Genomic DNA, 14465 nt, shown 5'->3' on the forward strand with positions numbered 1-14465 from the left:
CAGAATTAAAGTGACTAAATTGCCAAACTAATCACAGTGACTTATCATTTATTGTAAAGAATAAAAAGAATCGTTGTTATGAATGTCAGGAATCGGTGTAAAAGATATGAAAATAGAAAATATGTAGTCCCGAGTCAACGATTATGTAATTAGAAGTCTTTTATTAAGACTATTTTGCTCATTTCGCAATTGTCAACACGCTGACGTCGCGCGCTTGCTGTGCATGTGCCAAGCTAGCTAGCTGGCTCAGGCTAGTGTAGAAAGAAGACTACTACTTCAACGTTCTCCCTTAAAACAAAGATACTTTGATTAAAAGTATGGATTCCAATCTGGCTGCAGAAGTAAGCGGCAACACATCGAATATCGGTATCAATTTCGAGGTAAATTTACGTAAAGAGAGCCCAGCCAGCGCCAGGCCAGGCTTGCCGCTGGCGCTGCACTGCCACTGTCGAGGCCACTGGACCCAGGCATGATGATCCCACTCCCGCAGTCCCGGCTCCCAGCTCTACCGCCCTGGCCCTAGGCGTAGCCTGCGCCTAGCTAGGCCAAGCTCGACCCGGGCCGCGGTGGTAGCGCGCGCTTGATGTCCAGTGGCAGTATGGGATAGCGAGAGCCTAACTTTACTAAGGCAGGTTAGGCCGGTATAGGCTATAGCTTAGCTTGCCGGAGCGGTGCGGGGATTTATCGGAGTTTGTTGGAAAGAAAGAAACTGGGCCTAACTATTGTAACTTAGAATTTATAGAAACAGGGCTCGACAAACCCGCTTGCCCGGCCGGGGCAAGTGAAAATGACGTGCGAGCAAGCATTTCTCAAAGTCAGTTGCCCAATCGGGCAAGTGGTTGTTTTGAAAATGAAAAAGATAAATTGACAGTTAAGTTTAATAATTTTGCAATTAACAGCCAAATCATGACAATGTTTTACCAGTCAAAAAACAGTGGAAGCATGTCAAATCAGCGCCAATTTATCGCCAGCGGTCCTATTCGATAGGGGCTGCCTTAGATTACACTATGCGCATGCGCTTCTTATCGACGAAGCCGAACGAGCTAGCTGGGGAAACCCCTCTCTCACCCTCTGAGCATATACAGTACATGTACGTATGTACACGAGCGATCGCAAGCCAGCCGACTCGAGGTCGATCATGCTAGCGCTGAATGCATGCAACGCCAGGACCAGGGTGACCAGACGTCCCGTATTTTATTCATTTCTAAAACATTTTATTATTTTTTTTTATATATTAAACAAAACGCCAAATATCATTAGGATTTTTGTTATATGATTGGATTGTTTTTATTTGCTTGAAGTTTGAACTGCTTTCTCTTTTCTATCCTTTCTTCATCCTTCTATCCTTCCTTGCCCTTTTTTGTTACATCTATCTTTATTTCCTGATCCTTTCTCTCTGTGTTCATTTTCTTTCTTTCCTTCTTTCTCTTACTTGCCTTCTTCATTACATTTTTTTTATATTTCTTTCATTCTTTCTTCCCTTAAACTTTTCTTTGCTTCCTTCTCCCTTCCACTCGTTTTTATTTTCGTTCTTTCTCTCCTTCCATTATTTTCTCTTTTATTCATTCTGGCCTCCCTTCATTCTTTCCTCCCTCTCTTTCCTCTTTTCTTTCTTTCATTATTTATTTCATTTAATCCTTATTCTTTTCCCTATACTTTATTTCCCTTTCTTCCTTCATTCCTTCCCTCATTTTTTTTTTTCCCTTTGTTTCTTTCTTTCCAAGAATAAAGAAAACATTTTCTTTCCTTTATTCTTTCTTTCCTCCTTTTTTTAACTTTCTTTTGTCTTTCTCTTCTTTATTTTAACTTTCACACATTTCTTCATCTTCCCTTCTTTTTTTTTTCTTTCTATATTCAATTCAAAGAATGACGGAAACCTTTTTATCTATTTTAATTCTCTCTCTCATCCTTCTTTTATTAGAACTTATATTTTTTATTATTTCCTTCATTTTTTCTTTCTTTTCAATTCATCTCTTTTCTTTCTCTCATTCTTTCGTTCACCCTCCCTTCAAATTCTTTATATTTTTTTCACAAGTCTAACACTTTAACCTTTCTTGATCTTTTTTTTTTGTTGATTGTTCCGTATTTCAATTTGTGAAATCTGGTCACACTGGGCAGGACTTTGCTTCAACTTCAAAACAAATAAACGATTAGTTGGCTGACTAAAATAGGCGACTTTTGTCGTTGTGATGTGCAACCAGAACAACTTGAACAAGAGTCGAGAAAAAGAAATGCCAAGGCCAGCACCAGTAAATCAAGTTCAGCCAGGACAGAAAAAGAAAAAAGAGTGCTCAAAAGAACTTGAAAAAAATCGGGCAAGCAGTTTTTTCTATCGGGCAAGCAATTTTTTTATTGCTTGCCCGACAGGGCAAGTGATTATTTTTTTTTGTAGAGGCCTGTAGAAAGAAACATGAGAAAGAGAGAGAAAGAAAGAAAAAGACAGAAAGAATTCAATTAGAGAGGAAGCAAGCAAGTAAAGTAAGAAAGAGGAAATAAAGAAAAAAAATGTGTGAATCAGCCGGTGTGAATGGATGAATGAGTGAAAGAATGAGTAAATGAATCACGAGTGAGTACATGGATGAACGTGATAAATGAATTTAAAAAATGTCTTTTTTTTCTTTTGCATCCTCACTTGTAGGTCTTGCTTAAAATAGAAATTAGGCCTTCACGCCACATGTTGCCCCCTAAAAAAAATGATTGGTGAAAGAGTTGAGAATTACCACCAAGAAATCATGCAGAATGTATGAGAAAGAGATAGCTCTCAATGTGAAGTCCAACCCCAAAGCATTTTGGCGGTATACCCATAGCAAGCTCAATACATCCTGTAGATCAGGGGAAATCAGAGGGCCAGAGAGGACCCCTATATCTTCAGATAAAAGGAAAGGCAGATGCTTTGAATGAGTTCTTTGCAACCACTTTCACTGATGAGGATAAGACATCCATTCCGGCATCAAAGTATTCAGGAATGCCATTAACTTCCATCTCCATCTTGGAAGATGACGTCTATAAGAAACTAGTGAGTTTGTCAAAATATAAGACTGCAGGACCAGATGGCATATACGCATGTTTTTTTAAGGCAACTACTGTTTCTATCGCAAAGCTCCTTGCCTTGATCTACAATGCATCACTATTAAAAGAGGGCAAACTACCAAGTGTCTGGAAGGTTTAAGTCATGTAGTACCTGTGCACAAAAAAGGCAGCAAGGTGGATGTTCGAAATTACAGACCAGTCAGTTTGACATCTGTACCTTGCAAAATCCTGGAATCACTAATTCTGGATGAAATAGTTGGCCACCTTATAGAAAATGATCTTCCGTGTGATGAACAGCATGGCTTTGTTCCTGGAGGCTCATGTCATGTGTGACACAGCTCTTGATGGTTATGGAGAAATGGACAGTGATGCTGGATGTAGGAAGTCCTAGCGATGTACATGTAATCTACCTGGATTTCCAAAAAGCTTTCGATAGTTTCCCTCATCTGCGCCTCCTTTCCAAACTTGAGGTTTATGGTATAGGTGGCGAAATCAAAGCCTGGATAACGGACTTTCTCCAAGGAAGACAGCAGAGAGTTAAAGTCGATAATGAATTATCTGACTGGACAAGGGTAAGGAGTGGAGTGCCGCAAGGCACTTAAGGCAGTATCCTCATCTTAACAATGTTTGTATGCCACTGAAGAACCCCCCTCTCCCGAAAAAATTCCCTGCACAGCATAGAGCAATATTTTTGTTTGTCATTCTCCCAACTGATGATTGAACACCAATTGAGACCTGGGATCTCCCACATTGGAGCCTCTACTGTTCAGAGTTCCTGTCGAGGAAGGCAACCTTGCCCAGATTTGGGTCGTGCCTAAGTTATTTATCCATAAATTATACCATGCAAGAGAACAATTCCATAGATTTTATTGATAAAAGGCAATCTTGAATTCGATCTTGACACATTATGTCGTGGCCAGGCTTATAAAACCTTGTATTTCAAAATTTACAAAATTTGAGGACAGCTTAGAAATTCTTGTTAGAAAAGGCTTTAAAAAAAGGCTGAATTATAAAATGTCGCAATGGTAGGGGAGATCAGGGTTAGTTGGAACGCGGGGTAAGTTCAAACATTGTAATTTTTTCTAACGCCTGTAAAATAAATTTATGCAATACTGCCCTCAATTTATTGCTCTTAATAGTCCAACTAACCCCGATCTCCCCTACAGTCTCATATTGTCTTAAAATAGTCTCCTGAAACCTGTGAAAAGATCTTTCGAGGCAACAGAATGTTGCTACCCATGGTCATGTTATTCTAAAATCTAGCTTATTCGGAGCTATCATCAAAATATTTGAATTTTGAGATACAAGATTTTAATCATATTGATAATGCATTTCTTGTATAGCGCATATCACATCATGTCATAACGTCCCTATGCGCTTCCAAAGGACTTGGATATTATTACCCTGGCTTTAGCCCCGCAGCCATTTACAGCGCGGTGCCATTTCAAGGAATAAATTCCTGCCAGGTACCCATTCACCTCACCTGGGTTGAGCGCAGCACAATGGGGATGAATTTCTTGCTGAAGGAAATTACGCCATGGCTGGGATTGGAACCCATGACCCCCTGTTTCAAAGTCAGAAGACTAATCCTCTGGGCCACAATGCTCAACAAGATTTTTTCAGCTCAGCCACGATGTATGAGAAATATATTGATATTTGGCAACTACTTCTATAAAATTTCATCATTTTTTTTACTCCAGCCTATTCCATGGGACTTCAACGTGGATGAGCTCCATTACTGGGTCCACTACGGCCTGGTCATTTTTGGGGCCGTCTTCACTCTTGTATCCTTCGTGGTTCAGTTCCGGGAGCCTGCAACCTATGGTAAACATGAAGACAAGCCGGACAACTACAAGGAGGTCACCAAAAATGGAGCCACTCGTGTTGAACTTTCAGAGGGCGACGACGATCCTTTGACTGCTGAACAGGACTCGACCACACAACTGGAGGTAAGCATTGGCTTAAAAATTTCTGCTAGATTGGCTTCATTATTGTGACACAATTCTTTTGTATCAGGGTTTTTTTTCCCAACTTGAATATAGATAGGACTTATTTGTAAAACAATTGATCATTTCCGGGAATTAGACTGCTATATATTTTATTCAAATGTCTTGTGTGGCAGGTTTATTGCATTGGACTGTCCAGAACATTGGTGAACTCTTCCCCAAATAATCCCACTCTGTAACTGCTGATTAAAACGATCTGCTGTCCCACTCGTCACGTTCCCTTTATCTCTATAGCCCGATTTCTAGTACTATATGTATTTATGTAGAAAGGAATTCATCAAGACTGTACATACTGTACATGTTCCTGGTCATACTACTGATCCGGTGCGGATGGATGATCCAACTGGGTTAGACACAATCATTTTGAGGGGAATTATTCTGCACAAACGCCCCACGCTAGTACGCCCCACCTGAAAAGATGATGAGGCCGATGATGATGATAATAATTATGAATGTGATTACATGTATGACGATGACGATGGTAATTACAATCATATAGCGCATAATATTCATTATCTTGAGAACATTTGGTGATTTATCTCATTCAAATTGATCCACTGCTGCTGTTGGATCTTGTCTGTAGATATGTTATGCTCATCACTTACACAAAAAAAAGGAATTCATATTTTATCTTTTGTGACTTCAGAGAAAAGATCAAGCACGGAGTGGCTGTCTCATTCCTCAGCGGATAGGACACTTTTGCTCTGACGGACCACCAGGTTGTATTCTCTTCCCATTGGTTAGTACTTTGAAGGGGTTGAATGGTATAGTGTTTAAAAAAAGATTCAGGCAGTTTAGGAACATTCCAAGATACCTTGGAAGCTTATAACAAAGGCCTTTTTATTTGCACAATATCAACTGTACGCATACCAGACTCCTGAAGATCGTTAATAGAACTTTGGAGAATTTTATAAATGCCAGGAGATATGTAATTGGGGTAAACAATATTGATTACCAGTAGATAGCACTTATTTATTCTCACACACAAAAACTAGAATTGAAACATCAAAATTACATCACAAATCCCTCCCTTGTGACTTTTGACATGTCACAAATTACACTTTTGCCTTTCATATTTGCTTACCTATGCATGACTTTATACCTAATCAATAAAATCTTCACTTATCATTTGCCAATAAATGCAACATCTACCAAATAAGTGTGCAGAAAACTATTTTGTTGAAAAGTTATGCTATTTAGAAAAAAGGGAAACATTACCTTGTTGTGATCATAACATACATGTATACTTATCTTATACCTTTACCTTTTTTATGAAGGGGGGGGGGGTTGGGATGTAAAGTCCTCCAAAATGTACATGTAAATAATGTATCATTGTAGCACTAGGCACTGCAACAATAGAGCTGTTAGCAGATTGTTTGCTCAAACATTTCTGTGCGACCAATACTGGTTGTAAGCTGTGTCAATTTGTTTTCTTTTTTGGTGTTTTTTTCTACAACATGATGACATGACCAGTCCTATTATTTGTTGATGTTGTTTTCTTTTCAGGTATTTTTCCTCTACGGCAGCATTACCGATCCTGTCAATGTGGTATTCCTGTCTCTCTTCATAGCTCATTACTTTCATCGTGGGTTCATCCATCCATGTATCATGAAATACAGCAAAGCAAAGGTCCCATTCTGGTATGTCCAAGCGTGTATTTTGCTCTGAATGAAATAAATTGATAATACGGCTCACTTTGCCTGTAAGTCAATTCTGTTGGAACTGCAGAGGTTTGTATGACTTTGTATCGGAGGAAACTTGCTTACATGCAGAAGAACTCATGCTTTGGATAATCTGGGCCCCGTCTTACAAAGGTTAAGGATTGATCCGATCAATCGTAACTCTACGAAAATCCATCAGTGTCATAATTTTATTCAGGAAAAATTTGCACAATGTCCTTTGTGTGCAAAAAGAAGCGCAGTGAATTTTCAAGAAAACAATGAATGCATGAATATACATCATAGCTAGAAAATATTTTGAACAAACATGCTTAATAGAAGTTGACAACAATCCATAGTTGCGATTGGTCGGATCAATCATAACTCATTGTAAGACGGGGCCTTGGTTAGGAAAAAAAAATCAACTTCGAAAATGTTAAGCATATGGGAGGTTTACTTCTAATCACATTTACCTGTTATACAGTGTGAATGAATAAGATAATCCTAGAAAGCTTAGAAGGTAGTCTTCAGAGATGGAAGAAAATTGCAATATTTATGTTTTAGACATAGAAATGTGCCCGCTGGGAAAGTGACCTTGTTTTTAAAGTATTGCAATTTTATGTCATTTTATTTGGAAAATGTGTCCTTTCCTTGATTGTCTTTCGCTCTCCTCTTTCTCCATTTCTCCTACAGGATCACGGCCGCAGGGATATTCCCAAACTCGATATTCAGTTTTGTGAATGCTGACTGGACGGGATCTGCTAAATATAGTAATAACTACTACTAGTGAGTATAGACTTTGTGTGATTTACATATTTAAAGAAATAATATACAACAACGTTCTCATTACACTTTCTAAAACTAGTTCACTGGTAACCGGTTCAGGAAACCAGTTTGGAAGATTGCTTTGCTAGCGTTCCCACTTGATCACACCAAAGTGGTTTTGAAATCACTTCACTTAAAGCAATCTTGTTGCTATTGTTACGATACTGCAACAAATAACAATAAAATAATTTGAAATTGATTTCCCTTTTTTATTACAGGAAATAATTAACCATATACAATCATAAATAAAACATAAATAAATATTGATCTTATGTCTCTTGAGATTGCGATAATAATCCAAAGAAAAATCCAGTATTTAATCTAAGTTGGCTGGCGAAGATAAGTTCACAATGATGGCGATGATGAAACTGATGTTGAAGCACGATGAATAACAAGAGTCAATGTAACGAGTTGAAATGTCCGTGAAGACGATGTTGATGATGATTAACAGTCAATTTCAGCAATCCATGGGTTGAAAAGCGTTCATTAAAACAGGTTGACGATCTGCAAACAGTTCATTGATGGTGTGTAAATAATTCCACAGAAGATAAATATTCCAGGTGGAAATAAAGTCTGCTCTGACATAAAGTCTGGTGTGAAACTCTTAGCTCTGACATAAAGTCTGGTGTGAAACTCTTAGCTCTGATCCGATATGATCTGATCTGATGAAGTGATCTAGTATGATATGATGATGTTCTTGAAGAAACTGTCACCTTATATGTATATACACATTTCAATTAGTCTAGATACTTCTAGTATTCACTTTGAAAAGAACATTCTCCTTCTTTCTGGAGTAATAACATTCTGGAAGACTCTTGAATGACCTCAGTGAAATTAACATGTCAACAAAATAGCTAAGCCTATTGTTCATTTCCACTACCAATACAAGTTTATTGTAAGGCAATCCCTATTGTTTAGCAGTCTGTATTGTAGTGAGAACAGTGTCTACATGTATGTGTTTGTCACACAAAGCCAATACAGCATTCTTTGCTTGACACAACATAGAAAAAACATGAGGGTGACATTTATGGTGTCTCTAAAATTCCTCCAAAATGCTTGCTTTTGGGTAACCATTCTTTTTAGAGTCACCCCAGGATCTGTCACAAAAAAATATTCAAGACGATTTAGAAAATCAAAATTTTAATTTTGGAAGAATAATGATATTTGCTTTTGCTGCCTAATTGCTTGTTACCCCTAAAATATAACCCTTTACATGAAAGTAAACCCCCCCCCAAATCGCCCATATGTGGAAGATGGCGTCTAAAAATGGAAATAATTTTTCCTACCCTTCCTCTACGGCTAGCTTATGGAAACTGTACGTCCCCAAAATCGAGAGATACAAGTGACTGCAGGAAATCTATTATTTACTTATTGATGATTGAAAATGAGTATGGTTTCAAATGTACTTTGAGCTTTTGAAGTCACCATTATTCGACATTTCAAAAGGTTCACTTAATGTATAACCTATCTGATAATTGATTGTAAGTTTTTCATGGTTTGCCAAAGACTTTATTGTTGTCCATTGTGATATTGGTTGATCTTTTTTTTTTACAAATCTAGGTTATTAATTAAGAATTTGTGTTATAATTTTTGTTTATACTGATTTTTTTCCAATCCTATTTTTCAGTGATCCAAGGTTTATTATCGGTGTAGTGCTGTATGTTGTCGGGTTCATCATAAACAGATGGGCAGACTGGAAACTGAGGAGTCTAAGGTCTTCGGGTAAGTATAAAATTGTATTCTGAAAAAAAAACTGCATTTCTAACAATAGACATAATCCACACAGGAAGAGGAACACTTGGATTAATTGTCTATTCCAGCTTTGGTTAGACCTTGATTTTCCGATTTTTTTTACACACTTTAGCAATAATACTTAACAACTGGTTATTTTTGCAATGCTTCTATTTTCACAAATTTCATGAGTTAGTGCTCACAAAATTTCAACTTAAGTTTATACAGCATTCATAACACTACAAAGGAAATAGTGAGTGAGACACGTCATAGACTCTCTCATTTGCAGGTCACAGAATTGGGCATATTACTGTTGTGTGATAAATAAGCAGAACTTTAAATTCGCATAACTTTTTTATTTTACATCAGAGTTTGTTGTGCTTGGTTGATTTTGCTCTATTGATTCAATTCAACATATTTCTGGGGTAGAATTGACCTTTAATCGGTTAGTAATTTCAGTGTGTTGTACAGCTGAATTGCATGTGCAGGCCACAGCAACAAGTTAGGCTTACGGATGTACAGGGCAATTATGTCCAAACTATCAGAATCACAGGAATCTCTAATTTCTGAGAAATTAGAGGTAGATATATGTACAGTGTATCCCAGAAAAAAAAATCGAGATGTATCATAACTTAATCACAAATACAATAGACAAATGACCTATCACTGTAAAGCTTAGAATCTCCTCTTTCGTTTGAAATAACATATCATTCTTCATTCCTGCATGAGTGAGCAAAAACAATGTGAAGAAAAAATACCAAAAAGTTACTTGGCATGCAGTATCTTTGTTTCAAAAAGAAAATAACATTTTTTATAAGTTTATTACTCATAAATTTGATACATCAGTTCCAGAAAATGGTCAAGAAATATTGTTTATTTGAAATAAGGCTTTGATTTCAATGATTCAATAAAATGAAGAAGTTTTACAGGCTAGCATTGAGATATACTTGAATTTCGTTGACGATCAGCCATGTTTTGAGTCTTTTGTTAAATGTGAGATAGCTTCCGTGGGAAACTGGTGAAAACATTGTTGTTTAATAAAATTATAGAAATACAAGCATTGTTCTGAAGTAACAGAACTTTTTTATTTATTGACCATTTTCCATGATTGAGGTAAATTAAATATTGAACTTTCTAGGCATGTGATTTTCTTTTTGAAATTCAGATATCCCCCGCCAAATGACTTTTTGGTATCCTTTGTTTTAATTGTTTTTAATCACTCATTTGTGTATGAGGATTAATTTAAGTTATTTCAGATGAAAGAAGAGATTCTAAGCTTTTCGATGATAGGTCATTTGTCTATTAAGTTATGATAAATCATCGCTAAATCTTGGCTTCATTTTTTATGGGATGGACTGTATATTACACATGTTTTGGATAATCTGGTTTAAAAACTGTTTTGGCTTGGGGAATATTCACTTTATGAAATGTAGACTTACGCAAATTCACCTATGCATTTATACTATTAAAATCTTATCCTTTAGGTGGCGGTGGTTACTACATTCCGCGAGGGGGTCTCTTTGAGCTAGTATCCTGCCCCAACTACCTTGGGGAACTGGTTGAGTGGTTCGGCTGGGCACTGGCTAACTGGTCAGCGGCTGGTCTGGTCTGGTGGCTCTTTGGCTGTTCAACCTTCATACCGCGGTCAAGGGACAATCACAGATGGTCAGTAACACTTCCCTGTTTGGTTACATTAGAGCAAGCTTAAAACTGTCACCCAGATAATGAGTTCTTGGATCTTATCAGTATCTTCATCCTCCAAAAGAAATGATCTTTTGGAGATGACAGAATCTTGGATGTAGTCATGTCAACATCATGTTCATGTATAAGTGACGATCAGATGACCAAATTTTGGAGCATGTCATGTTCACATCCTTAGAAGATGAGTAGATTTTAGATCACATCTACATCTCATCCTCTGATCATGTCTTAAAATCTGCGATCTCGTCATCTGGGGGGCGTTTCATGAAAGGACTTGTCGGGCATTTTATCCGACAAGTACCAATTTATCCGACAGTTACCATAGGAACAGTGCCTCTCAGCCAATCAGAATCAAGGAAAGATGTCAGATCTGACAACTTGTCGGATGAAAATATTGATGAAACGCTCCCCCGATCTATTGGTTAGCAAGATATTTACATGTGGATAATTATGTCAACATCTGGGTGGCACTTTTGAGCCTCCATATAGCCTCCATATTACTGGATTGTTCTATGGGGCTTTGGGGTATTGAACTTGGGAATCACCGGGTCTCGACTCTCACAGATACTTTCAATAAATTCTGAGCAGTATGCTGCCTCCATATATTTCTTCTATAATCTCTCCAATTCTTCATAGACAAAACAAAAGGGAATGCAAGAAATCTGATTGGATTCCAGCCCAAAGAAGTAAAGCAGACCTTTATTAGGTTCTTTAGATAAATATGTCAGCTGGGGTAAAAATGGCAAGAACAGAATCCTATGAAATGAACACTGAAATATTTGTATCAAGGAAAGCTGTCAAAAATGTTAATGAATAACCTCTAGAAGTCCTTTTCATTTTAATAGAGCCTGAGGCCTTTTTGTCTCACCTGCATAGCAGAGTGAGACTATAGGCGCCGCTTTTCCGACGGCGGCGGCGGCGTCAACATCAAATCTTAACCTGAGGTTAAGTTTTGAAATGACATCATAACTTAGAAAGTATGTGGACCTAGCTCATGAAACTTGGCCATAAGGTTAATCAAGTATTACTGAACATCCTATTAGAGTTTCATGTCACATGACCAAGGTCAAAGGTCATTTAGGGTCAATGAACTTAGACCATGTTGGAGGAATCAACATCCAAATCTTAACCTGAGGTTAAGTTTTTGAAATGTCATCATAACTTAGAAAATATATGGACCTAGTTCATGAAACTTGGACATGAGGTTAATCAAGTATCACTGAACATCCTGCATGAGTTTTATGTCACATGACCAAGGTCAAAGGTCATTTAGGGTCAATGAACTTTGGCCAAATTGGGGGTATCTGTTGAATTCCCATCATAACTTTGATAGTTTTTGGATCTGATTCATGAAACTTGGACATAATAGTAATCAAGCATCACTGAACATTTTGTGCAAGTTTCAGGTCTCATGATTAAGGTCAAAGGTCATTTAGGGTCAATGAACTTTGGCCGAATTGGGGGTATCTGTTGAATTACCATCATAACTTTGAAAGTTTATTGGTCTAGTTCGTTAAACTTGGACATTAGAGTAATTAAGTATCACTGAACATCCTGTGCGCATTTCAGGTCACATGACCTAGGTCAAAGGTCAATGAACTTTGGCCAAATTTGGTGTATCTGTTGAATTACCATCAAAACTTTGAAAGTTTATGGATCTGATTCATGAAACTTGTACATAAGAGTAATCAAGTATCACTGAACATCCTGTTCGAGTTTCAGGTCACATGATCAAGGTCAAAGGTCATGTAAGGTCAATGAACTTTGGCCATGTTGGGGTTTTTTGTTGAATAACCATCATATCTCTGTAAATTTATTGGTCTAGTTCATGAACATTAGACATAAGAGTAACCATGTATCACTGAACATCTTGTGCGAGTTAGAGTAGTTTTCAAAGTCAGCACTGCTGCTATATTGAACCGCGTGATGCAGGTGAGACAGCCAGAGGCATTCCACTTGTTTAAAATATTCAGGTTAATGTGTTTTTTCTTTTTGTTGTTTGTATCCATTTCAATGTAAAGCTCTCTGGTACAGAATAGTACTCGACAAATTAAAAGCCAGATCAAGATACATTTTATAGATTCCTTGTATGATTTAGTTCTTAAGATATTGAACAGATAAACATCTGGATTCAATAAACATTATATGTGATGCTTATATATGCAACTTTTTTTTTATGTTTCCCTACAGGTACAAGAAGAAATTCAAGGAGTACCCGCCCAACAGAAAAGCCTTGATTCCTTTCATCTACTAGCATTATGTCCCTTAATATGAAATATAGATAGCATTGTTACTAGGGTATCAATGAGAAGCTTGGGTCAGTACTTTTTTGCTGGTGTGCATTTCAAAGGCTTTGGCCCATATTTCTGAACTCAGGTTTGACTTTGGTGTGTTCAATGTCGGTTTTCAAATTTAAACGGCAACATAGATTATGATTGAAAACGTGATTATAATGAGAAGCAAAGGATGTGTTCAATGTCCACTACTCCCGGTCATAAAAATAAACGTCTTTCAAATCATGATTGGGAGGGAAAATCTAAACGTCCAAAAAGATGCGCTTGTAAATGCGATCAGCTCGAAATTACGACCTTGAGCATCGCGAATGCGACATTGAACACAATTGAGTTTTGAAACGTTTATAAATTTGCTCTTGCAGTGGAAGCCTATACAAATAGGTGCCAGAACTGACTTTTTTTGTGGATGGGTCAAACTGAGCAGCGCTAACGAAAGCGGGAAATTTAAGACGATCCACATTTAAACAGCTTTATATTTTCGACACTGAACGGTGCACCGCTGATCGTGTTTGTTTTGGGTTTTTTGTAATTGAGTTTTCAATCATGATTCATGTTGCTGTTTGAATTTGAAAATTGACTTTGAACACACCCATAGACCATGGCCTATCTTTGTGCTAAAATATTATGAAAAGCCAAAAATGTCACAATTTTGTTTTGCTTCTTCTGTTTACTGTGCTCTTTCATAATTTTTTAACTGTGAAGACAGCCCTCCTATTCATCCTTCCGAGACCGTTAGGAATGATTTTAGAGTCGAATGAGCTTATTCATTGAACCATTACAGTTAAGAGATTTATGTGACAATTGGCTATCCATAGTTAACAACTTTAAACCAGAGTTATACCTGACTTCAGAATGGTAAACTGCCAATTCGTCTACTGCCAACCCGTCCACTCACCACATGGTTTACTTTCATTTAGTCTAATGCAATTCCGTCCATCAACATTTTGTCTAACAAACATTTGGTCCATTAACCATTTTGTCCAATTATCACTTTGTCTGATCACCATTTTGTCTCTGACCATTTCGTCTCATTACCAGTTGGTGTAGTTTCCATTTCATTTTACCCAATTTAACACTTAGTCCAATCAGACCAAATGGTATATGGACCAACTGGTTATTAGACGGAATGACAGACTAAATGAAAGTAGACCGTGTGGTGAGTGGACGAACTGGTGGTAGACCAAATGATAGTAGACGAATTGGCATTAGACGAATTGGAA

At 37.4% G+C, this 14465-nt stretch overlaps 1 protein-coding gene across 1 annotated transcript; it reads left to right on the forward strand.

Annotated features, from left to right (window-relative positions):
- The first annotated feature begins 247 nt into the window (after nt 1–247).
- On the forward strand, nt 248–14108 carry LOC121430659 (steroid 5-alpha-reductase DET2-like). The gene is made up of 8 exons (XM_041627990.1): nt 248–380; nt 4731–4979; nt 5683–5775; nt 6543–6676; nt 7388–7480; nt 9147–9241; nt 10735–10915; nt 13142–14108. Exons 1-8 carry the CDS (start codon nt 318–320, stop codon nt 13203–13205), a joined length of 972 nt encoding a protein of 323 aa, XP_041483924.1. The 5' UTR covers nt 248–317; the 3' UTR covers nt 13206–14108.
- Nucleotides 14109–14465: the final 357 nt, after the last annotated feature.

Source organism: Lytechinus variegatus, chromosome 17, assembly GCF_018143015.1.
Source record: "Lytechinus variegatus isolate NC3 chromosome 17, Lvar_3.0, whole genome shotgun sequence".
In the NCBI taxonomy this organism is placed as follows: Eukaryota; Metazoa; Echinodermata; class Echinoidea; order Temnopleuroida; family Toxopneustidae; genus Lytechinus; species Lytechinus variegatus.

Excerpts from the sequence above, each read along its gene's own strand:
- LOC121430659 (XM_041627990.1), top strand. The coding sequence starts at position 318 with ATGGATTCCAATCTGGCTGCAGAAGTAAGCGGCAACACATCGAATATC. Across the intron at positions 4,980-5,682 it reads ACTCGACCACACAACTGGAG|AGAAAAGATCAAGCACGGAG; the intron begins GTAAGCATTGGC and ends TTGTGACTTCAG. Across the intron at positions 9,242-10,734 it reads GAGGAGTCTAAGGTCTTCGG|GTGGCGGTGGTTACTACATT; the intron begins GTAAGTATAAAA and ends CTTATCCTTTAG.